General features: G+C 44.6%; 1 protein-coding gene across 6 annotated transcripts in view; it reads left to right on the forward strand.

Annotated features, from left to right (window-relative positions):
* LOC123992809 (BCAS3 microtubule associated cell migration factor-like) overlaps nt 1-26002 on the forward strand; it is a 384557-nt gene that overhangs the window by 67733 nt on the left and 290822 nt on the right. For all 6 annotated transcript variants that reach the window (XM_046294341.1, XM_046294336.1, XM_046294339.1 and 3 more), the window contains exons 13-14: nt 5676-5769; nt 20222-20355. In XM_046294341.1, coding sequence (XP_046150297.1) covers nt 5676-5769; nt 20222-20355 — 228 coding nt within the window. The remainder of the gene's footprint in view (nt 1-5675; nt 5770-20221; nt 20356-26002) is intronic.

Consider the following 26002-nt stretch of genomic DNA (forward strand, 5'->3'; position numbering starts at 1 on the left):
CGTGCCTGCTGTTGCTTCCAAGACCGTTCTTAACATCGATCACTTTAGTAATGTTATCCGTCATCTTTTGAATCACCAGGTCCATTGTGCCTGGATCCGTAATGGTGTTATCTTCGCTAACGTTAGCTAGCTCCTCCTGCACATCTACAGGGATGGTGGTTTTGGTAGAGTTCTTAGTGGTTCTGTTGGGCATGTTGTCTGAGATTTTTGAGAAATAGCGGTCAAGACTCATTGTAGGATAATTTATTTAGCCAATTCTACCACTTTTTTAAGCTAGGAGATTAATGTAAAAATATAAATTTACGAATTCCACGAGAGCTCGCTGAAACAGTCTCTCTATGGTGCCAATTTGTCCCCCCAGATGAGTGTACTTTGGTGCGATAAGTACAAATCAATCCCAGAACAACAGCAAAGGACCTTGTAAAGATGCTGGAGGAAACCGGTACAAAAGTATCAAAATCCACAGTAAAACGAGTCGTATATCGGCCTAACCTGAAAGGCCGCTCAGCAAGGAAGAAGCCACTCCAAAACCGCCATTAAAAAGCCAGACTACGGTTTGCAACTGCACATGGGGACAAAGATCGTACTTTTTGGAGAAATGTCCTCTGGTCTGATGAAACATAAATAGAACTGTTTCGCCATAATTACCATCGTTATGTTTGGAGGAAAAAGGGGGAGGCTTGCAAGCCAAAAAACACCATCCCAACCGTGAAGCACGGGGTGGCAGCATCATGTTGTGGGGGTGCTTTGCTGCAGGAGGGACTAGTGCACTTCACAAAATGGATGGCATCATGAGGTAGGAAAATTATGTGGATATATTGAAGCAACATCTCAAGACATCAGTCAGGAAGTTGAAGCTTGGTCGCAAATGGGTCTTCAAAATGGACAATGACACCAGGCATACTTCCAAAGTTGTGGCAAAATGGCTTAAGGACAACAGGGTCAAGGTATTGGAGAGGCGGCCATCACAAAGCCCTGACATCAATCCCATAGAAAATTTGTGGGCAGAACTGAAAAAGTGTGTGCGAGCAAGGAGGCCTACAAACCTGACTCAGTTACACCAGCTCTGTCAGGAGTAATGGGCAAAATTCACCCAACTTATTGTGGGAAGCTTGTGGAAGGCTACCCAACACGTTTGACCCAAGTTAAATAATTTAAAGGCAATGCTGCCAAATACTAATTGAGTGTATGTAAACTTCTGACCCACTGGGAATGTGATGAAATAAATAAAATCTGAAATAAATCATTCTCTCTACTATTATTCTGACATTTCACATTCTTAGAATAAAGTGGTGATCCTAACTGACCTAAGGAATTTTTACTAGGATTAAATGTCAGGAATTGTGAAAAACTGAGTTTAAATGTATTTGGCTAAGGTGTATGTAAACTCCCAACTTCAACTGTATATATGTTTTACAGACACAGTATGTTTTACATTAGTTATCCTGTTATTAGATGTTATTATTCCCAACCTTCAGCTCCATTCAACCCCTCCCATCTATCTCTTAACACCATCCATATTGGGATTTCTATTTGCCATATATTTTAACTGTGCTGTTATGTTTCACAGAAGTTCTGAACCTTTTCTATTCTCATAATTTCTACAGATTGTAATGTAAAAACATATATTTTTTGCTAAAACTATTATTATATTATTGACTTTTAAAATCACCCAGTATTGCTAGCCGCCAAGACTTCATTGTAGGATAATTTATTTTGCCAATTCTACCATTAGCTCCAGGTAAATGTTGCAATTCTTCAGCCATTCCTGGACCTGTGACCACAAACAAGCTACATATGGACAGTACCAAAACAAATGATTTAATTATTCTTTCTCTTCGCAGCAAAATCTGCATAGGTTTTTAACCCTCCATATTTATAACATTGTATTGGTTTGCAAGAATTTTGTATAATTCAATTGAAATATTTGAAGTTTTGAAATCCGGCGCCATTTTGCGTATCAGTTCATAAACCATGTGCCATGGAATCGGTACATCAAATCTCTTCCCAACTATTTCACAATCTATATTTATATCTATATAGCTGTCATTTTTTGGGTCCAATAACTGAAACTGTCACAATTTTCTTTAACCAATTATGGTCTTTAATGCAGGGCCGACAGACAAGTTCCCTACTTTTCCCCTCTTCCACTTTGCTCTTCCATTTTTGCAGTAATGCTGCAATTAGTTGGTTATAATTTTGAGTAGAGCAGACATTTCCATATTTTTCTTAGCTGCATGTGTGACAACTCCACCAGTATAATATTTGTAAATTATATAATAAATAGAACTATTTAGTTTTGAATAAAAAAAATTAATCTATTAGTATTTTTGAGTTTAACCACTGTTTGTTGTATTATTTGTTAAGGGTTTTTTTTTCTTGTGGATTATATTGAAATTGCAACCAACTTTCTATGTCTTGTTTTTTTAACAGTCGTGATATTTTGGGAGATTTCCTTTTCAAATATTGAAAGTGCGAGTTTGTAATCTGAATAAAGGGAAAAGGTACATTCTTGAAAATGGGGTGCGACATTCTTTTTCATTTGCTAGAGAACTATTTTAGATTTAAGTAACCTTTGTTACATGTTGTTGAAGCCTATAGTGAGAGATCTAATGCTTTAATTTTTAAATAATAATAATAATAATAATATTATTATTAATATTTAATTATTTCTGCCTTCTGAATTCATATTCATTATATAAATAGGCCTGTTTAATTTTGTCTGGCTTGACGTTTATTAAAATGTAAATAACGGTTCGCTAGGTGTAGGCACGGCCATAAGCAAATAGGTCAACTGGGATGAGACTGAAGAGTTAATCAGGGTAATTTGTCTAAAAATAGACAGGTATTTTCCTTTCCATGGGAGCAAGATCTACTCTATATTTGCTAAGTTTCTGTTTACATTTATTGGAGTGAGATCATGTATTTCTTTCAGGATATGTGTAGCGAGTATGTCCACATCATCAGACCATTTTATTGGTAAACTACATGGTAATGTAAATGTTGTATTTTTAGTGATCCAATATGTAATGTTATACACGTTCTCCTCCTCTTGACAGTTTAAAACTTTCTGAGAAGTAGCCATTGTTTACTATTTTACACCTATGGTTACTATACATGACTTTAACCCATTTCATAAGAGATCCTCCAAAATGTAGGCATGTATTTATAAACTCCAGTCGTACTGTGAAAAACATGGGCGAGGATCTTTGTTTTGTTTTTCCTGTAATTTATTCTGAGCCTTTGGTACAGTTTTATTGGTATCTATCTGTTCTGTTAGAAGGTGTATTTCCTTTGTTAATATGGACTCTTTTGACCTAAACATTTAAGTGTTCCATACAATGAGGGGATCTGCTGTACCTATGTTGTCGGAAAAATTCAGTTCAACTCCTCTGTCCTAGTTCCTTGTTTTTATTATCCGTTAGGGTTTTATTCCATTTCCAATATCCTCGCCCACGTGGAAGTTCATTTAGCGTAATGTATATGCCAATTATCTTATGGTCCGACTGCGTTCTGTCCCCTATCAACACTTTTAAAACTTTTGGTGCCAACGAGAATGACACAAGAAAGGTAGTAAAGACGACTAGCTTGATTGAGCCTCCGCCATGTTTATCTCACTAGGTCAGGATATTTAACCCTCCATATATTCACTAGTTCCAATATATCCATGACATTTGTGATTTCCTTAAGAGCATGAGGGTGATAGTTTGTAGTGTGAATTCCTTTACAATCCATTGAGGTATTATAATCTCCCACCAGCACAGCTGTTCTTTGTTTGCACCAAACTGAACTCTGTCTCTAGACATTCTCTCATCAGAGTTAGAAGTGTTTTTTACTGATGCGTTGTGGGTAACCAGAAAACGTTCCCAGGTGTCCGTTTCCTTGTACAGTATCTTTAATAGAGTGTCACATTTACTGAGCTACAGCCTTACATGTTTACACTTCTCACATACAAGGCCTGTTTACACACACAGCTCCAATCAGAACACATTCTCTATCCTCTCTTCCCTTCTTTTTCTTGACCTTTCTAACCTCCGTAAACACACCTTTTGGGTTTTGTGGTGTGGTGAGAAACCTCCCAGGTTAAACCTTTTTTATCCTCTGCTAGAGCGAACACAGGAGCCCACCAACACAACCCACACACACGTACCTGAAAGTACCTCAGGGCCTAAGGTGAGATTTATTTTGCTTGCTCACTCATATTTTCCCAGCTCGGCCTTCGCCACAGCGCCAGCTTTTTTAAGCCGTGGGGAGACTTAATGAATGCACTGCTAATCATCACCAGTAACCTCACAAGATGCTTGTACTCCATCCTCTATTTTTGGCACATTCCTCTCTTCCTGGCTCCCTGAGTGAAAGGGGGTCTGTGTAATGCTCACCCTATTGTTGGTTATAGCCGCTATGTATAAGGGGCGTAAGGTTACTATAAATCCATACCATGCCTTTTATTGTAGTGCAGTGGAAGAGTCATTGAATTCCTAAACTATGACCACACAACACTGTGTGTGTGTGCGTGCGCATCCCAGTCTCCCGAGGGCTCCTCCAGACCGGGGCTAAGTTCCTCATGTGCAGGTCTGCACTGTGTCACCAGCAATTTTACAGTAACCCTACACTGCACATAAACACAGTTAGGAGAAAGAGGGAGAGAGGAGGGGGTGAGAGAGGAGGGAGGGAAAGAAGGGGGATTTCTGTGTGACTTCAGTGTATAGCTGTGTGTTACACAGGTTTTGCGTTGCTTTCTTGCCACATCTCTCAACTCAAACTATTAGTTTGTTGACTCTTTCATTGGAAGTAGTGACCCCTCTTTACACACACACATTCCTCCTGTATAATAGGTTTACTCTCCAGAGGTAGCCCCCGACACTAATTCTCCTTTTCAAAGGGCTTCAGCAGGATTCCCTCACAGAACAACATTGTGCCTCTGATGTAATAAAAGGGGTCTGGCTTATGTCACCCCTTTTCCTTGTACTTCTCTTTCCCTCCTTTCCTCTCCTTCTCTCCGTCCAGTCTGAAATAAAGGGTTCAGTTGAGCTCAGTGGTTGTTTTTGTGTTTGGACTGGCTCATATGAATTCGAATGCAGCACTGCTCCCAGCTCCTTAATGCAACACTAGACCAGATTTATCACTTTGAGACCGACCTGCTCTTTCTCGCTCCCTTTTGCTTGCTCTTTCTCTCTCCCCCATCTCTCCCTTCTCCTTTCTCACTCTTTCTCTGGCCTTATGTCTGAGCTTAGTTATAATCTGTTCAAGACCAGAAACGTTTACACACACACAAAGTCCCTGGCCTGAGAACAGACTCCTACTCAGCAGCACTGATTTTTTATTTTTGCAGTCGGAGGACTTAGAGCTTAGCTACTGGTCTGAGATCAGCATCTTGTCAGCCGTCTTAGTTTTCATGCAGCACATGGAGACAGATGACAGGCATAGTGCTGCGGTGACAGTTTAGAAAGAGTGATAGAGAGTGTTCTCTTGCTGCTGAATGACTTGCCATTCCAAGCATCTCTCTGGTGTTTATTGGCATTATTGCTAATTACATCCACAAGGGGGCAATGGTCTTTGCCAATGGGATGGTAACATATTAGTTTTCCATTATTTTACAGCAAGATGCAAAAGAAGTCTATGTGTTGGAATTTGGTCCCGCTCTGTGTAAATGATTTTGTGTGTGTGTGTTACAGGTCCTGGTGAGTGAGGACTCGGATGGAGAGGGAGTGGTGGCCCACTTCCCAGCCCATGACAAACCCATATCCTGCATGGAATTCAACCCCAGCGGTAAGGAGATGGCTCACTGCAACACACACACACACACACACAGGCATACACACACAGGCATACACACCAAAAGTATTTATTTTGGATGTAAAGAATGCTAATCTGAATTTGAAGGCAAGTTTTGGCAATCAATCCGTCGTGAAGAAAGTGAGTTGAGGGATGAGGAGTTCTTTGTTGTTGAGTGTGAACCCAGATGAAGGGGACACAACCTCACTGTCCAGGTCTTAATCTCTTCTGTGGGACTCCAGGTTGTGTCCCGGTCTTAACCTTTTCTGTGGGACTCCAGGTTGTGTCCCAGTCTTAACCTCTTCTGTGGGGCTCCAGGGTGTGTCCCAGTCTTAACCTCTTCTGTGGGGCTCCAGGGTGTGGCAGAAAGGGCCTATGAAGTGGGGATGTATGCGTCTGTGTTAGAACGGTAGTCAGTGGGGCCTGTGCCTGAGGGTCACCTGCAGTCAACACACAATAGAAGTGGCTTCATCAAGCAGGCCCTGCAGTGACAATGGCACTTCATCCCACTGTGGGAGAGTGACAACCATGCATTGATATGTGAAGTCACACACCGGGGCACTCCCTTTGTGTTTCTGTGATCACACTCACTCAGTCAGGCCTTGATGTCGGTCCGACACCCGGTGGACAGCCTTAGGTGTGAGGTGTTGAGTTACGTTGCTCTCCTCACAACGGAAGAGAGGTTAGTTAAGAGGCGTTAGTGAGTTTGGTGTGTCAGTAGTCACTGGAATCATGGCCCAAAAATTAATCTAACACACTCACCCGTGTCAATTAATCTAACACACTCACCCGTGTCACAAGGGCTTTCAGATGTTGAAAACACAATGCAGCCTTAAAGGTCCAATGCAGTCGATTTTTCTCAATACAAATCATTTTTGGGTAACAATTAAAATGGCCAAAAATAATCCTAAATAGCTTCTTAGCAAAGGGCAATTTCTAAAGCAAGAATTTTGCTAGGAATGTCTGGAAGACTGAAAATGAGCTGTTATTGGCAGAGAGGTATGGTACTCGGTCTTATTGGTCTATTAACTAATTTACCACATTGTGATGTCACCATACAGACCAAAACTCCATCCCACCAAAACGGGCTGAAATTTAAAGCAGTCTTTTCAAACAGCTCTTACACTATAAAAGGGTATTATTCCAACCTCATAGTGTGGAAATATACATGGAGTGTACAAACCATTAGGAGCACCTGCTCTTTCCATGACATACAGTGCCTTCGGAAAGTATTTAGGCCCCTTGACCTTCTCCACATGTTCCTACGTTACGACCTTATTCTAAAATGGATTAAATATATATTTTTAATCTTCAGCAATCTACACACACAATACCCCATAATGTGGGCAATCAGGGGAGAAGGGCCTTGATCAGGGAGGTGACCAAGAACCTGATGGTCACTCTGACAGAGTTCCTCTGTGGAGATGGTAGTCCTTCTGGAAGTTTATCCCATCTCTGCAGCACTCCACCATTCAGGCCTTTATGGTTGAGTGACCAGACGGAAGCTACTCCTCAGAAAAAGGCACATGACAGCCCGCTTGGAGTTTGCCAAAAGGCACCTAAAGACTCTCGGACCATGAGAAACAAGATTCTCTGGTCTGATGAAATGAAGATTGAACTGGCTTGAATGCCAAAGACTAAGTGAATCCAGGTGAAAGCTAAGATCCCTTATTGATATCACTTGTTAAATCCCCTTCAATCAGTGTAGATGAAGGGGAGGAGTCAGCCTAAAGTAATGAAAGTAATAATGACCTATCTGGTATTAGTGCATAAGGCTAAACTTTAGGGTTTAACTATACATGCGCCAATTGCCAGATAATGCTTTTGAGAACGGCAAAGAAAGTTAACATCAATCTACAGAGGCAAAAAGGCCATTGTCAAAGTTGAATTCAATAAGACAAAAGCTGATTGAGGAGAGTTGAAAACGAAGAGAAGTGAGGGCCATAAAAGTAATATTTGGAAAATATTTGGTGAAGTGGTAAAAGAGAATGATGGCAGTGCTGGCTATGTTTGGTGACAGGTAGTCTAGTGGTTATAGCGTTGGACTAGTAACCGAAAGATTGCAAGATCGAATCCCCGAGCTGACAAGGTAAAATATATTATATTTGTCTTTCTTCCCCTCAACAAGGCAGTTCTCCCACTGTTCCTAGGCCGTCATTGAGAATAATAATTAGTTCTTAACTGACTTGCCTAGTTAAATAAAGTGGAAACTTAAGCCCAAATCAGTTCTTCCCCAGAGTCAGATGAACTCATGGATACCATTTTTATTTCTCTTCATGCAGTTTGAAGGAAGTTGCTAACAAGCATTAACTCAATTGCTAACTGGAATTCTTTTAACTGCTTGTATGCTAGCAGATACTGCAGACTTCCATTCATTGCGCTAATGCTAGTTGGCATTGGCTCACAAAACTACCTCTAACTTCTTTAATACTAGATGCAGAGACTTACAAGTGGTATCCATGAGTTCATGTGACTTTGGCTTCATTGCCAAAATCCCATAGTATCCCTTTAAGGAGAGAATGTGTGTGTGTGTGTGTGTGTGTGTGTGTGTGTGTGTGCGTGGTTCAGTTTTACCCAGAGTGCCGTGGATGCTTCCTGGCCTCACTCTACACCAAATGATTTTGCACTGGCGTCTTCCCCCTTTTATGGATTGTTCCCCCTCGGAAATAAAGGCACTACACAGTGCAGTGTGTGTGTGGAGGAGCAGCTAATAAAGTAGCTGCTGAGTGATGGTGCTTACTGTGACCTCCAGTCTTTGGTAGGAATCCTTCACATGCCTCTGACCAGGCTAGAATGCACCTCCCAGAAAAAATAGTCACATTTATAACACACACACTTTTTTGTAACAAACATTCACCGCCTTTATACATGAACTAAATGTATACCTTTGTACACATACACATCCTCATTCATTTGCTTACAAACACAGACTAACCCATGCACCCATTGACAATGTGTGTGACAATAAATCCCCAACACACACCCTTGTATAGATGATGTTTTAGGTCTTCACATGCACTCGAGTGACAGATACGCTCACACAAACGCATGATCACTCTGACACGGCACACACAGTAATCACCTTCACGTACATAGCGTGCTCTCCAAGCAGGTAAATGCCACATTTAATCTAGAAGGATTGTTACTTGGAGGTTTAGCAGAGCTGTTGTTTGGCAATTACAGAACAACTCCTCCCCCTCTTCAAGTCCTCTTTCCCTGGTCTGCATGACCGGTCCAATCTGTAGGGGGCGCCCTTGGTTTACCTTGACGACCTAGAGTTGACTCAGTCGACCTTTACCCTATATGTGTGTGCGTGCCTGCGTGTTTGTGTGTGTGTGTGGAGCCGAATTTACAAGGAGCAGGGTGCCGCCGCGCTGGCCAACCGCACAGCGTCCAGCCGGCAACTGTGACCACCTTTCATTGTACTGTCAAGTGTAACACACTGAGTATACACAATAGCTGTGTCCCAAATGTTTACTTCAAGCATCCCCCCTTCTGTTAACTTTACTGCCAAATCACCACATGGGTGCGTTGCCACCTCATTTATGCCTGCCCAAGTCTGAAAGACCTGAAGAGTTTTTAAATATGACAGTGTCGGGGCACTCCGAAAAGTACCACCAAGAGCCACGTTTCTTTCTCTTTTTTCCCCTTAGCAAGGAAAGGGTGAGTGGGTTAGTGTGTGTGGAGTAGCTGCATAGTCCTCCCCACTTCGATGCTGTAATTTAGGAGCCTTTCATCATTAAGCCTCATGATCAAAACAACTGCCACGTTGGTCTCTGACGCCGCCTGCTTTAGAGTAACAGAGAGCAAGGCGAGTCCCTTGGTCTTGATTGGGTGACTCGCAGTCTGTTTGTCCTGAATTAACTGCACAGAGAGAAGAGAGCAAAATGAAGAGAGAAGAAAAGGACAAAAATGTCTCGATCTACCGTAGGGCCTTGAGTACCATGGCTCCTTCTAACAGTGGTCAAGTCAACCCCAAAAACCACCAGAGTCAGTATGAAACAATGCTATGACTCGACAGCTTAGTGACTGGTCCTGGAAAGCCCAACAAGTCCTACCCAACTAGCATGACGCAACAAACCCCATAGAACTGCTTGTGTATGTTGGAGTGACTACACAGACAGCAGAGTGGTTATGGGGTGACTGGTCTGGCACCCTGTCCTGGCTGTGTGGCGTTCAGAGGTTCTATTCCTAGTGGTGTAATTAGAGGATAGGATGCTGCTCTGTTGAAGGCAGTTGTGAAGCTACACGCTCACACACACACCCTTTACCAGCTGTGAGCTGTTTTATTTACCTTCACTCCTTCACTACAATCTCTCCTTCACCTCTTACCCCTCGCACTTCACATCATCTTGACTTGTTTATTAGCTGAGATGCCCAAGGTCAGAGACACATTGTTTTAACGGTAGGGCCTGTGAAACAGTTTGTGTGGAGGGTGGTTTGATTAAAGTGTGTAAGGCTGTATGCAGTGTATGATTAGGAGGTTGGACAGGAGAGACACTCGCTCTCTCTCGCTCGCTGTTTGTAATTCCTCTCAATCACGCCACTGATAAGAATCTTGGAATCTGTTTCTCCATGGAAGATTAGTTCAGCGCTGCTCGCTCATTTACAGGAACTCAACCTCACAACCGCTCTTAAAGAGACACACACACACACGAGGACACACACTGGACCTAAAAAACAATGTTACTATTCTACAAACATTCACTCGCCTTACTAACCTCACACCTCTTAAATATCTACAAAGTCTTGGTAAACGAGGCTAGAACTCATCTCCAGCCCCACTACCATTGCCCGCTAAAGCCCAGCCCGTGTTTAGTAACACAGCATCATAATGAATAGCCTGGCGAATTGATCATAGAAACATGGAAAGTGCCAAGAAGATGTGTCATGATGAAGAAGGGTCACTGTGGTGTCATAACCTCTTGATGTGTGAGAGAGAGTCAGGCCTTCACCCCAACTCCCAGCTAACCCACACCACACATGCTGAACACGAGGGAGACATCCCAAAGATACAGCCTACACCCCCAGCTCACTCATTTAGCCTGCAACGAGCTGTCTTCACACACAGCAAGCAATTACCACTCCCCTCGTGGTTGTATCTTCGTGTTATGTGAAGTGGTATTTTCACTTTATTTTCACACTCATTTAGCAAGATGTGCAGCTGTGTGTGAGTGCGTGTGCATGTGTGTGTGTGTGTGCCATCCAAATCCGTGTTTGTGCTTTTTAGCACCATGTCCCAGAGTTCTCAGAATCACAGAGGATTAAACCCCCATGGAGTCTGCCAGTTGTTGGGGCCTTTCCTGCCCCCCCCCCCCCCCCACACACACACACACCTGCCCATGGCACGCCCTGGGAATCATGGCTTTAGTAAAGCGCCGCTGTCCTCCTTTGGTAAAGCTGATGATCTATAGATTTTTCCCCAGCGAGCTCTGTCATAATCTATCTATTCTCTCCCTTTCTCTCTCTCATCACTCTCCCTTTCTCTCATCACTTTCTCTCTCTCATCACTCTCCCTTTCTCTCTCTCATCACTCTCCCTTTCTCTCATCACTCTTCCTTTCTCTCTCTCATCACTCTCCCTTTCTATCTCTCATCACTCTCCCTTTCTCTCATCACTCTTCCTTTCTCTCTCTCATCACTCTCCCTTTCTCTCTCTCATCACTCTCCCTTTCTCTCTCTCATCACTCTCCCTTTCTCTCTCTCATCACTCTCCCTTTCTATCTCTCATCACTCTCCCTTTCTATCTCTCATCACTCTCCCTTTCTCTCTCTCATCACTCTCCCTTTCTCTCTCTCATCACTCTCCCTTTCTCTCTCTCATCACTCTCCCTTTCTCTCTCTCATCACTCTCCCTTTCTCTCTCTCATCACTCTCCCTTTCTCTCTCTCATCACTCTCCCTTTCTCTCTCTCATCACTCTCCCTTTCTCTCTCTCATCACTCTCCCTTTCTCTCTCTCATCACTCTTCCTTTCTCTTTCTTTTCCTCTACTTTTATATCCCTCACTCAGTTTTTAGCTGTTCAAATTTCCCAGGGTAATGATTTTGTCTATTCTAGAGATCTATTGTGGAGTTCCCACTGTGTCTGTCCAACTGCAGCCATCCTGCTAGCAAGGTATTGTGCTTTCAGCTTTTGGCTCATAAAAAAAAAATGATATAGCTGCACACTCCTTCCTGGGTCAGTTTTGGTTTGAAGAGGTCTTCTACAGTACTGTAATGAAAGGCTACTGAAATTGGATACATAGCTGTAACGATGAATTGTGTTCTGCTCTTGCGTACAGAGTGCATGTCTGTACGGTGTGTGCAGTGGTCAGTGTCTAGTGTGTGTGTTTACAGTGTAGTCTTAAGTGCCTGATGAATTTGCAGAGCTACCAGACCTATGCTAGGTCTCCCTTTAGTGCAGTCATCTCCGTGGCCAGTTGGACGTCGGCCTCGCTGACGCTCTCCTACTGTTTGTCCAAGACACTGTAAAGCCACCACTGCCTGCCTGCCTGCGGCTGTTTTTATGGTGTTTCCATACTTGGTGGTAAAAAGCAGTGGCCCTGTCTTGGGATGTCAAGGCCTCAGACCTGGGCTGTAAAACCAAAAGGAGATCAGAGGAAAGAGGGAGAGTGAAAGAAAGGGGAGTGAGAGAATGAGAGAAATAGAGATAGGAGACGGAATAGAGAGAGAGAGCGGGGGAGAGGAAGAGAGCGAGGGCTGGCCCGAGACTGATCGACTGTTAGCAAGGTCTCAGTGGAAACTTAAGCCCAAATCAGACCACGCCTCCACTCCAAATCCCCAAACCCCCCACCCCACACAATCCAGACACCTCAGGCTCTGCTGTTGAGTCATCCACAACCCACACACACGACAACACGCAACGCTGTCTGTAAGTTGTTATAGTGTGGGGCGGGTTCTGGTCTGTTCCTCTGATTTTGATTTGGGGCTTTATTTTTCACAGAATTGAAGTCCACTTTGTAGACTTGGTACTGTGTTCACAAGATCCATTAAACACACACACATTGTTCAAAGAGCCTCTCCTTGTACCTCTCCTCCAATCCCCCTTCCATCAACGGCAGGCAGCACAGAGCAGCGTGAAATCTTATCTGCGGCGGCGAATGTTTGAGGGGATTCATTAGTTAACAGAAACACTAAAAGACAACTTTTAAATGGAGGTTAGAGATTACAGCCCACTCTCTGTTTTCAGAGAAACTGATTAAAGCTTTTCATCTGTCCTCTCTCTCCTTCCCTCCCTCCACAGTCCCCCTTTCTTTATCTGCAGATTGTGCTCTGAGTCTGACCAATTTGTTTGGGGGCTTTTAAACATGACAACAAAAGGCTGCTGTTATAGCCTGGCCTCTAAGCTGCTGGGAGAATGTGTTTTATCTGTCTGCCTATTATGACGGAAAACTCAGACAGAGGCAGCAATAGAATAACAAACCTGTGTCCCGAATGACACCCTATTCCCGAGATAGTGCACTATTTTTGACCAGGGACCATAGGGTTATTAATGCACCATGAAGTGAGGTTTAGTCACGATAGATTTAAGAATGTTTCGTGTTTGTGGTAGATAGAATGCGCTAACTTCTCTTCACTTGGAGAAGGGAAGTACAAAGATGTGAATGTTCCATACCCTGACCATGGTTTTAGAATGTTTGAATTTACTGTACATTCAGCGCATTGACTAACAGAAGGGGCTAACTTCTCTTCCTTTGTGGAGGAAAGTGTGATACACACACACACACACACACACACACACACACACACACACACACACACACACACACACACACACACACACACACACACACACACACACACACACACACACACACACACACACACACACACACACACACAGTGGGGAGAACAAGTATTTGATATACTGCCGATTTTGCAGGTTTTCCTACTGACAAAGCATGTAGAGGTCTGTAATTTCTATCATAGGTACACTTCAACTGTGGGAGACAGAATCTAAAACAAAAATCCAGAAAATCACATTGTATGATTTTTAAGTAATTGATTTGCATTTTATTGCATGACATAAGTATTTGATCACCTACCAACCAGTTAGAATTCTGGCTCTCACAGACCTGTTAGTTTTTCTTTAAGAAACCCTCCTGTTCTCCACTCATTACCTGTATTAACTGCACCTGTTTGAACTCGTTACCTGTATAAAAGACACCTGTCCACACACTCAATCAAACAGACTCCAACCTCTCCACAATGGCCAAGACCAGAGAGTTGTGTAAGGACATCAGGGCTAAAATTGTAGACCTGCACAAGGCTGGGATGGTCTACAGGACAATAGGCAAGCAGCTTGGTGAGAAGGCAACAACTGTTGGCGCAATTATTAGAAAATAGAAGAAGTTCAAGATGACTGTCAATCACCCTCGGTCTGGGGCTCCATGCAAGATCTCACCTCGTGGGGCGTCAATGATCATGAGGAAGGTGAGGGATCAGCCCAGAACTACACAGCAGGACCTGGGCAATGACCTGAAGAGAGCTGGGACCACAGTCTCAAAGAAAACCATTAGTAACACACTACACCATCATGGATTAAAATCCTGCAGCGCACGCAAGGTCCCCCTGCTCAAGCCAGCGCATGTCCAGGCCCGTCTGAAGTTTGCCAATGACCATCTGGATGATCCAGAGGAGGAATGGGAGAAGGTCATGTGATCTGATGAGACAAATATAGAGCTTTTTGGTCTAAACTCCACTCGCCGTGTTTGGAGGAAGAAGGATGAGTACAACCCCAAGGACACCCGCCCAACTGTGAAGCATGGGGGTGGAAACATCATTCTTTGGGGACTACTGCATCGTATTGAGGGGAGGATGGATGGGGCCATGTATCGCGAGATCTTGGCCAACAACCTCCTTCCCTCAGTAAGAGCATTGAAGATGGGTCATGGCTGGGTCTTCCAGCATGACAACGACCCGAAACACACAGCCAGGGCAACTAAGGAGTGGCTCCGTAAGAAGCATCTTAACGTCCTGGAGTGGCCTAGCCAGTCTCCAGACCTGAACCCAATAGAAAATCTTTGGAGGGAGCTGAAGGTCCGTATTGCCCAGCGACAGCCCCGAAACCTGAAGGATCTGGAGAAGGTCTGTATGGAGGAGTGGGCCAAAATCCCTGCTGCAGTGTGTGCAAACCTGGTCAAGAACTACAGGAAACGTATGATCTCTGTAATTGCTAACAAAGGTTTCTGTACCAAATATTAAGTCCTGCTTTTCTGATGTATCAAATACTTATGTCATGCAATAAAATGCTAATTAATTACTTAATCATACAATGTGATTTTCTGGATTTTTGTTTTAGATTCCGTCTCTCACAGTTGAAGTGTACCTATGATAAAAATGACAGACCTACATGCTTTGTAAGTAGGAAAACCTGCAAAATCTGCAGTGTATCAAATACTTCTCCCTACTGTATAACGTTCCATAATAGTGGCAGTGGATTTTGTTTGAGTTCTCTTAGCTGAACAGGTTGACTAAAGGTGCTGTATAAGGATTCTGCTCCAATGGCTCCCTATATAGTGCCCTACTTTTGACTAGGGCCCATTGGGACCAGACTAACTCCAACATCTCACTTCTGCCCCCGCCACGCTTCATGAACTTGACTGCGGGCGGAACACTCCTCCCTCTGTAAGTGAGTCAGCATTACTTGAAAGCGGCAGGTTTCACCTTGTAAAGAAAGAAAGAGAGTCAACCATCTTAATATTAAGCTAATTGCTGCCTGTTGGCGATGGTTAGTCAGCCATTTTCAATCTATTAATATCTGAGAGCGAGGGAGAGCTGCTTAGCTCACTGGTGGTCTGGCTGGGAAGCAGATAGAAAAACACTCCTCAGTTTCACTCCACTGTAGATCAAATGAACCATAACTTTTTTTTCTCCCCCTCCATCTCTCCCTCACTCCTTCGCCCCTCGGTTGGATTGTGGATGTGGTTTATGGAGTTAAGAGTGTTGGAGAATCCAGTCCAAGCCAGAGCGGCCGCAGCAGTGTAGCTGCTCTGGTCTACTCTGCTCTGGTCTACTCTGCTCTGGGTCTACTCTGCTCTGGTCTACTCTGGTCTGCTCTGGTCTACTCTGGTCTACTTTTCTCTACTCTGGTCTACTCTGGTTTGCTCTGGTCTACTCTGCTCTGCTCTACTCTACTCTGGTCTACTCTGGTCTACTCTGGTCTACTCTACTCTGGTCTACTCTGGTCTACTCTGCTCTGGTCTGCTCTACTCTGCTCTGGTCTACTCTACTCTGGTCTGTTCTGCTCTCCTCTGGTCTGTTCTGCTCTCCTCTGGTCTGTTCTGCTCTCCTCTGGTCTGTTCTGCTCTCCTCTGTTCTGTTCTGCTCTCCTCTGGTCTGTTCTGCTCTCCTCTGGTCTGTTCTGCTCTCCTCTGGTCTGTTCTGTGGCTCTATGGTATAGTGCTACACTCTATGTGTGCGTCTCAAATGGCACCCTATTCTCTATATAGTGCGCTATTATTTTTTATTTATTTATTTACCCTTTATTTAACCAGGAAAGGACCCATAAGGTTAGACTTTGCAAGAGGTCGGCAGGAAGTAGTCCGCGGGTACAAACAGCACAAGCACAATACAATCGCTACATTAAAAACAGTCACAATGGTCAACAATATTATCTTCTATCAGAGCTTTAAAATCAGCGAACCAATACCCTCTCCTCCCCTTTTTCCAATTTCGTTCCCTGGGCTCTGGTCAGAGTATTGCACTACGTTGGGTGCCAACTGGAACACAACCCATGCCCCTTCCTGGTACTCAGCACAACTAACGCTCCTTACCCGACCACATAATACTGTGAGGAATCGCCAGTGGTGGTAGTGAGAGCCAGGGCTAAGCCAGGGTATGTTCCTTCACCATGCCCGTCGGCCTGATGGAATCTGCACTGGTCATTCCAGCGGCCAGTGGTCAGGGAGGGCATGGACAACGTTTCATTTCGAGACACTTTCAGCCAATCCCTCCAACCCTTTTTTTCTTCATTCCTCCATCCAGCTTTAGTGTGATTCATAGCCCAGTCACAATGCTAGGCCCTGTGCCACTCACTACAACATGAACAGCAATTTGTAAGTCGCTCTGGATAAGAGCGTCTGCTAAATGACTTAAATGTAAATGTAAATGTAAACAGGCTCAGTGAAAGAGTTCATAAAAAATGGAGCCACTTGACTTAAGGTTCAAAAGATGTTACTTTTCGCCTGCATAACATGAACAACTTATTGACCGCATGGAGACCCATTGGGTGAGTGAAGGAGGGAGAGAGGTAGAGACAGAAATGGAGGGAAGGCTGTAAGGGAGGCTGGCCTCAAGACCCAGTGAGTTCTGGCCGGTCTGGTCTGAGTGTGCAGCTTTGATGTCAGTCTGTCATGCCGGGGCCCACTTTAGTTTTTACTGCACCCCTGTGTGTTTTCCACCGCTATCATAAACACCTTGAAAAGCCCAGCACGGACGCAGCCGAGAGAGACAGCCACACACACGGGCACACAGTACACACATACAGTACACCGAAAAACCCACACACGGTCATTAACTGACACACCACACGCATCCTGTATACGCACTTAGTCTCACACACATACAGTACACACACACACACTGTACACAGAGAAACGCGCACCTCCCCACACACTGCCTGGCAGTCTCATCACTAGCCCCTCAGCCAGCCCTGAAGACATTCTGTGTGATGCATGTTGTGCTCATTTGCTCATAAGTGTATGTGTCTCCTACAGCAAATTCCCCAGTGTCCTCTTAATGTTTTCGAACTACATATGGTTAGAATTTGACATTTCCACTTTTTCAAAGGTTTTGGAGCCAAGTGTTGTTAATTAGAGAGGGGACTAGTTTTGTTGCGGCACTTTGTGCTGCCAAGTGGGAGACCTCATCACTGACTGCCCTCCCTTCGTCTCCCTCCTCTCTCCTCATCTGCTTTTGTCCAGATAAAAAGGTCCCAGCCACTTTGGAAATGAAATATCCTTGCACTATTAATGGGATTGAGCAGATGTTTTCTGTTTATACGTTTTGAGACGTGACAAAGGCTGCAGCAAAACACAAGGAGAGGTTTTGGTGCACAGTCCTTCTTTCCAATGAAGAGCGAGAGAGAGAGAGAGAGAGCGAAGGGAGAGAGATTATATTTATGTGAATTATTTTATCACCCGCTCGCTCGTCCACTCTCAGCCAGGCAGCGGGCCTTCACACAGACTCACGTCTCACACATGGCAAATTAGAGGTTCTCTCTCCAACCAGTCGGTTTGGGTGTTCCAGGAAAGCCAGCCCATTTTCATAAAGAGCGTTGTAAATAACACTGATGCCCCAGAGAATGGGGAGGTTGAGGTGTTTATAAATAGGACGTGTCAAACGGAGCTCCGACAGCTTCAGGTTTGCAGCTGCAGCGGGCGGCTCTCACACCGCCGACCAGGAACGCTGCTTTTTAATTTGTGCTTCCCTTGGCCTAACCGACTGACGCCTCTCGGCGAGGGCCTGTATTTCAACAAGGCCACAAAAGCCCCAACCCTGGGCCCTTCCACTCCGGCCGGGTGCCTTTTGGAGTGCAGAGTGTACCATCAGCAAGAAGTCATGTCCTGGCCAGCCTCGCCAAGCCTCATCTGTCAAAGCCCGTGACGAGCCAGGGAGGGAGGGAGGGAGACGCGCTGGGCGGCTTGGGCCATGGAGTGAGAAGAAGGAAGAAAGGGGGGAGGGAGTAGAGGGTGGCTGGCTGAGGGAGAGGGGAAGCTCCCAGATAAACAGAGCACAGCGCCTTAACTCCTAATCACCCCACGCTTCCGTTTGCAGACTCTATAATTAGAAGGGTCCTTCTTTTCCATGTATTCCCAGTTGACGCAAAGGGTTCTTGTGGCTTGGCACCTCATTTGGGGCGTGGGTTTAGTTTATGGCCAGGGCCCTGAGCTTCCAGCTTTGGTTTGGTCTTCACTTCTGATACAGCATGAAAAGCTAAACCGCCGTCTAATGCCTTGCCTGCTCTAGTTTTCTGTTTTTCTTTTCTTTCCTTCCAATGTCCCCCTCTTTGACTCCTTCTTTTCGACTCCCTCCATCAGTCTTACTCTACGTCTCTTCTTCTACTCACCTCTGCTGTTGGATAAAGGTGGAAACTGGAAACTGGCTGCATCCTAAATGGCCCCCTATTCACTGGGCACTATCTAGGAAATAGGATGCCATTTGGAAAGCAATCCGTGAGGTCTGAAAGCAGTGTCCCGAAGACGTGGATAAAGGCAGCCCCCCGCAGCTCTCTGATTCAGAGGAGTTGGGTTAAATGCGGAAGACACATTTTAGTTGAATACATTCAGTTGGACAACTGACTAGCTATCCCCCTCATCTAGCCTACATTCCTTTTTGCTGGTGTCTTTCTTCTTCATCCCTCTTGCATGTGTTGCTGGATTCTTTTCATCTCGTGTCATTCCATCCTCCTTTTTTTTACATTTAACATGCCACCCAATAAAGACTGCCTACTAATTGGCAACTTATTGCAACCTCCACAGAAAAGACCCAGCGAAGGAAAATCACTAATTATTCTCCTGTCAAATTATGGTTGTGAGGCTTCGGGTTCGGAGGCTTCGACGTAAAAAATTCAGCGCCATTTCTCTGGTCACACACTTTTCAGTTTGAGCTAAAGGGCTGACGTTTTGAGTTATGGCACGTTTATGTTTTTGGTAGAAATATAAAGTCTCTGAGGCTCTGTCCTGGGCTGACTGCGATCTGCGTTTAGATCTGGGTTTGTTCTGGTGTGGTTTGTTGAGTGTGTTGTTTACAGTAAAGGCCTATACTTTCTGCAGCTTGACAAACTTCAAATCAAATGGCTAGAAATGAATGGGCCTGTCATCGGAGGTTACACACGAGCTAGGCTGTGGTTGTGTGTTAGGACAAACACACACACATACCTCCCAGTCCCTAGAAAGAAGACATAGTTATAAGGGTATGGTTGCGACTGGAGAACAAATTATAATGTGAGGGATAAGCAAGCGTTTTACGGCAGTGACAAACGATAGCTGGTGTGTTTTTATTGGGTGGTTTGTTTGTGTACCGGCATGGTGGGGCTGATATGTCCCGCTTTGAAGGGATTGTCCAGTTCTGCACGGTTCAAAGGTTTTATTAACAGCTAAATAAGTCTGCCCAGTTTTTGACGGAAATGTCTCTATTGCTCTACAGTGAATCAAATAGTTATTTTTGGTACTGGTTTGTATGCACACACTTTTTTATCAAAGACTGACATTTGTAATTTCTACAGTACATTTAATCTCTTGATTGGCCAGTACACTACTGGTCTGGATAATATTCTGACATATTTCATGAGGTTTGGAGTTGATTTTTATGACTGTTGGAAATTAAACAGTTTTGCCAATATACTAAATCCTGCTGAATAACTCTTGGATATGAAGAATAGGGCCCTGCCAATGGTTATGTATTACGGTGTGTTTGTGTTAATGTACATGTTGTCTCTGTCTCCAGGTATGCTGCTGGTGACTGCAGACACCCTGGGCCATGACTTCCATGTGTTCCAGGTCCTCACACACCCCTGGGCCTCCAACCAGTCTGCTGTCCACCACCTCTACACACTGCACCGCGGAGAGACTGAGGCCAAGGTAACACACGTAATATTCATCATACACTCACTGACGCCTACTTATCCCCTGTAAATAATAAACATTTTAGTAATTCAGCACTGAGGTGGTTTCTGAACAGGGCCACCCAGAGCTGTTTACTGAGTGCGCTCTGGCCGCAGCATCTAAACCAAGCCTTTGATCCTCTGTAGTGTATGTTTGCCTGTGTTGTGTCTAAACACTGTCAGATAGACAACACTGGACTTCATCAGACGGAACAGCTGAAAGGAAGAGTCGTTTTTTTCCCTCTGATCAGACACAGTTCTGTAGCATGGCCTTACTGGTTCCAGAAGTACATGGGGGAAACAGTGTGCATGTGTGTGACCGCTACAGCTTCAACGTCATTTCCTCAAGACATTGTTAGGAAGGGTAAAACACTATTAGGCTGGATGATCTGAGTTGAGTGTTTGTGTGCGTGTGTGTGAGCGGATAAGAACCCAAACAGGTCGGGGTGTGACCCCGGCAGCTCTGTAATTGATGTGTAGGATGATTTAGAAACAAGCAAGGCCTCATTGCCTCTCACTTGACTGCAGCACCAGATTCCTCACAGCTGTGGAATCACAGCCTTCCAGCCAATCAATTAATCAGCGCCCAAAGCAAACACATTTTCAAAAGCTGAAACAATTTGTAAGACAAATAGGGCATGGCGAGTTTCAAACAACATTCACTATGGCTCATTCAATAAAAAAGGCTGCTGCATGTTTTCTCCTTGTCCCTAGCTAACAGTGCTCTCTCTCTCTCTCGCTCTTGCTCTCTCTGGTGAAAATCTAATATTTTTTATATTTTGAGTTGGTAGGAGGAGAGATGATTTTGACATGACACTTTCTTCCCCGGCTAATCACATTGTGAGGCTGTGCAGAGCCTCTTTTGAGGAATAGCCACCATTAAAGCTCTCCCTCTGTAGTTGTGGCTGCTGTTGCCGCTGAATGTCAGCTGAGGTCTTGCTTATGGAACACACACACACCGCCTCAGTGGCGTGTAAGGAGATTTATTTGACCAAACTCAAGGGATGCAGCATCCTGGATTCTCCCTTTACAGCATGCAGGCCTGTTACATAGAATCACAGTTTATGCAGCACTTCTGGCAATCCAAATTGTAGGTTTAGTCCCATGAGATAAAAGTTACCCTAGTGTTCTCTCCCATCGGGCCACCACTCCAAATTAGAGGATTAAGATTGAATCCTACTACACCGGCTATGACGCTCGTTTGATGTGTCAGGGCTTGAAAACTATTACGGATTACAAAGGGAAACCCAGATGCGGGCTGCCCAGTGACGCGAGCCTACCAGACGAGCTAAATGCCTTTTATGCTTGCTTCGAGGCAAGCAACACTGAAGCATGCACGAGAGCACCAGCTGTTCTGTGTGATAATGCTCTCGGTAGCCGATGTGAGCAAGACCTTTAAACAGGTCAACATTCACAAATCCGCAGGGCCAAACGGATTACCAGGACATGTACTCAAGCATGCGAGGACCAACTGGCAAGTGTCTACACTGACATTTTCAACCTTTCCTTGACCGAGTCTGTAATACCTACGCGTTTCAAGCAGACCACCATAGTCCCTGTGCCCAAGGCAGCGAAGGTAACCTGCCTAAATGATTACCGCCCCGTAGCACTCACGTCGGTAGCCATGAAGTGCTTTGAAATGCTGGCTCGCATCAACAGCATCCTCCCCGGATACCCTAGACTCACTCCAATTTGCATACCGCCCCATCAGATCCCCAGATGACGAACTCCACACTTCCCTTTCCCACCTGGACAAAAGGAACACCTATGTGAGAATGCTCTTCATTGACTACAGCTCAGCGTTCAACACCATAGTACCCACAAAGCTCATCATTAAGCTAAGGACCCTGCGACTAAACTCCTTCCTCTGCAACTGAATCCTGGACTTCCTGACGGGCCACCCCCAGATGGTAAGAGTAGGCAACTCCACGTCTGCCACGCTGATCCTCAACACTGGGGCCCCTCAGAGGTGTGTACTTAGTCCTCTCCTGTAGTCCCTGTTCACCCACGACTGCGTGGTCAAAAACGACTTCAACACCATCATTACGTTTGCTGACGACGCAACAGTGGTAGGCCTGATCACCGACAACGACCAGACAGCCTATAGGGAGGTCAGAGACCTGGCCATGTGGTGCCAGGACAACAACCTCTCTCTCAATGTGAGCAAGACAAAGGAGCTGATCGTTGACTACAAGAAAAGGCAGGCCGAGCAGGCCCCCATTAACATCAACGGGGCTATAGTTGAGCGGGTCAAGAGTTTCAAGTTCCTTGTTGTCCATATCACCAACGATCTATAGTGATGTGGACACCAAGGTCCAAACACACCAAGACAGTCGTGAAGAGGGCATGACAAAACCTTTTCCCCCTCAGGAGACTGAAAAGATTTAGAATGGGTCCCCAGATCCTCAAAAAGTTATACAGCTGCACCATCGAGAGCATCCTGACGGATTGCATCGCCGCCTGGTATGGCAACTGCATCTGACTGTAAGGCACTACAGAGGGTAGTGTGTACGGCCCAGGACATCACTGAAGTCAAGCTTCCTGCAATTAAGGACCTACACTACTGTTCTAAAGGTTGGGGTCACTTAGAAATGTCCTTGTTTTTTAAAGAAAATCAAAAAATGTCTATTAAATTAACATCAAATGTATCAGAAATACAGTGTAGACATTAGTAATGTTGTAAATGAACCCACAAAACACCAGTCTCAACGTCAACAGTGAAGCGGCGACTCCGGGATGCTTGCCTTCTAGGCAGAGTTGCAAAGAAAAACCCATCTGACTGGCCAATAAATAGAAAAGATTAAGATGGGCAAACACTGGACAGAGGAACTCTGCCTAGAAGGCCAGCATCCCGGAGTCGCCTCTTCACTGTTGAGACTGGTGTTTTGAGGGTACTATTTAATGAAGCTGCCAGTTGAAGACTTGTGAGGCGAGGCGTCTGTTTCTCAAACTAGACACTCTAATGTCCTCTTGCTCAGTTATGCACCGGGGCCTCCCACTCCTCTTTCTATTCTGGTTAAGGCCAGTTTGCGCTCTTCTGTGAAGGGAGTAGTACACAGCGCTGTACAGGATTTTCAGTTTCTTGGCAATTTCTCTCATGGAATAACCTTCATTTCTCAGAACAAGAATAGACTGACGAGTTTCAGAAGAAAGTTATTTGTTTCTGTCGGTTGCTGATAATGGGCCCCTGTACACCTATGTAGATATTCCAAAAATAATATATTCCGTTTCCAGCTACAATAGTAATTTACAACGTTAACAATGTCTACAATGTATTGCTGATCAATTAGATAAAAAAAATATCCAACCCCAAAACAAGGACATTCCTAAGTGACCCCAAACTATTGAACTGTGGTGTGTATATAATAGGTGGTTTCAGAGGAAAGCCCATAAAATTGTCAGACTCCCCAGTCACCCAAGTGATAGACTTTCTCTGCTACCACACGGCAAGCGGTACCGGAGCGCCAACTGTAGGACCAAAAGGCTCCTTAACAGCTTCTACCCCCAAGTCATAAGACTGCTGAACAATTAATCAAATGGCTACTGGACTATTTACATTGACCCCCCAACCCCCCGCCTCTCCATTTGTTTTGTACAGTGCTGCTACTCGCTGTTTATTATCTATACATAGTCACTTCACCCCCTCCTACATTACCTCAAACCTGTACCCCCGCACACTGACTCGGTACCGGCACCCCCTGTATATAGCCTCATTACTGTGATGCTTTTATTTTAATTTTTTTACTTTTGTTTTTTTGGTAAATATTTTCTTAACTCTTCTTGAACTGCACTGTTGGCTAAGGGCTTGTAAAGTAAGCATTTCACAGTAAGGTCTACACTTGTTGTATTCCAAAAATAATAAGGTTATGACAAATAAGGTTTGATTTGCTCAGTGGAGTTTGGAGGCTAAACTATTTAATATGTACTTGTATTGGTTTGTAAGATACTTGTATTTCTGTTGGTATTTTTGCCCCATTTAGTCTATTTCTATGGATATTTCTTCTCTTATTAATGTACTCTCATATGTTTAGCTTAGCAGCTGTTCCAGGGCAAAAAGTGTATTTTTAGTTGGCAACTTGTGGTGTTCTATTTACTTTAGCAGAACTAATATTTATCTGTGGAGAGCTTGGACCTTAGCTGCCTGTCCCACTAGTGTCATGTTTGGACCAGAGCACTGATCTAGGCTTTGCTTCGACCTTGTGTGTGTGCACACACTCACCCATGCAAACTCCTCCACGGACACACACAGGATTGTAATGGGCTGGTTAATGTGTGACTTATAACGGCAGGTCCTGCTGCCTGGCTGTGTGTTACTAGCTTTGATCCTGCTGTTGTAAACACTGTAGAGACTACAGCAGAGCGAGAGAGCAGGCTGTAGGGCACAGAGGTTATCTCCTACACAGCATACAATGCCGGAAGTGCAAATGGTGATGTAGCAAGGTGGGTGGACAACTCTTATCTAGCTGGACTGACTGGCTGGGCTCGCTCCGACTCTCTCACACACACACACACACACACACACACACACACACACACACACACACACACACACACACACACACACACACACACACACACACACACACACACACACACACACACACACACACACACACACACACACACACACACACACACACACACACACACACACACACACACACACACACACACACTGATTCACTGACACAGTCAACCCAGGTAAACAGGCATGGCTCTGATAGCGACAGAATGGTTTCTCAGTAATAGGGCCTTAGGTGGTTTGAAACCAGTTTAAACTGGAGTACTCAGTGACCAGGCAGGTCGGGGTGTTTTGTATGGTCAGTTTTTTTCTTGCTCTGGGTGTCTGTTTTTGTTTTTAGTTTTCCGTTGTTTTTTGTACCTTTTCCCTTTCATTTTGGTCTGTTTTCCTTTTACTCTGTTTCTGTCTCTCAGGATTCCTGTCATTCCATTGTAATTCCTGCTAAGTGACCGTAACTCTAACTTATCAGTGTTACTGATAGAGACCGAGACACTTAGAACACTTCTATGTCTGTCTGTGTGTGACATCTCTATTGTGTCTCCTCTACCACAACATGTCTGCTCATCTTACCCATACGCACTTCTGTTCTGGGTCAGATCACAGTCTGGTTAAGTAAGAGACATCACCCAACTTCTGCTGCTGTTTGAGAGTTTGTATCCTACAAAAGATGGGGAGAGGACAATGTTATCCTGATCAAGAATGTACCCCTTCCCCATATTGGCTTTAATCACAACTAGGCAGAGCTCAGCTGAAACTGCCCCCTATCCTTGTCTGTGCATAGAAACTGGTATGTGTCTGGTATGTGAAGGATGCCCCATTAACTGTCATTGCCAAGGACAATTACCCAGCCAACCTGTTCCATGGCCACAGATGAAACACACAGACACAGGTAGACAGATCTCACAGTGGAAAAGATAAACCTCTCTTTTTCTGAGGATGAATACTGTTGACTCTCTTTTACACTTTATTTTCTGTCTGTCCGCCCCTCTCCACCTCTGTCTTTATCTCTCTCTGTGTGTCTCTCTCTGTGTGTCTGTCCACACCTCTCCACCTCTGTCTTTATCTCTCTCTGTGTGTCTGTCCACCCCTCTCCACCTCTGTC

The sequence above is a fragment of the Oncorhynchus gorbuscha genome, linkage group LG13 (genome assembly GCF_021184085.1).
Source record: "Oncorhynchus gorbuscha isolate QuinsamMale2020 ecotype Even-year linkage group LG13, OgorEven_v1.0, whole genome shotgun sequence".
NCBI classification, from domain to species: Eukaryota; Metazoa; Chordata; class Actinopteri; order Salmoniformes; family Salmonidae; genus Oncorhynchus; species Oncorhynchus gorbuscha.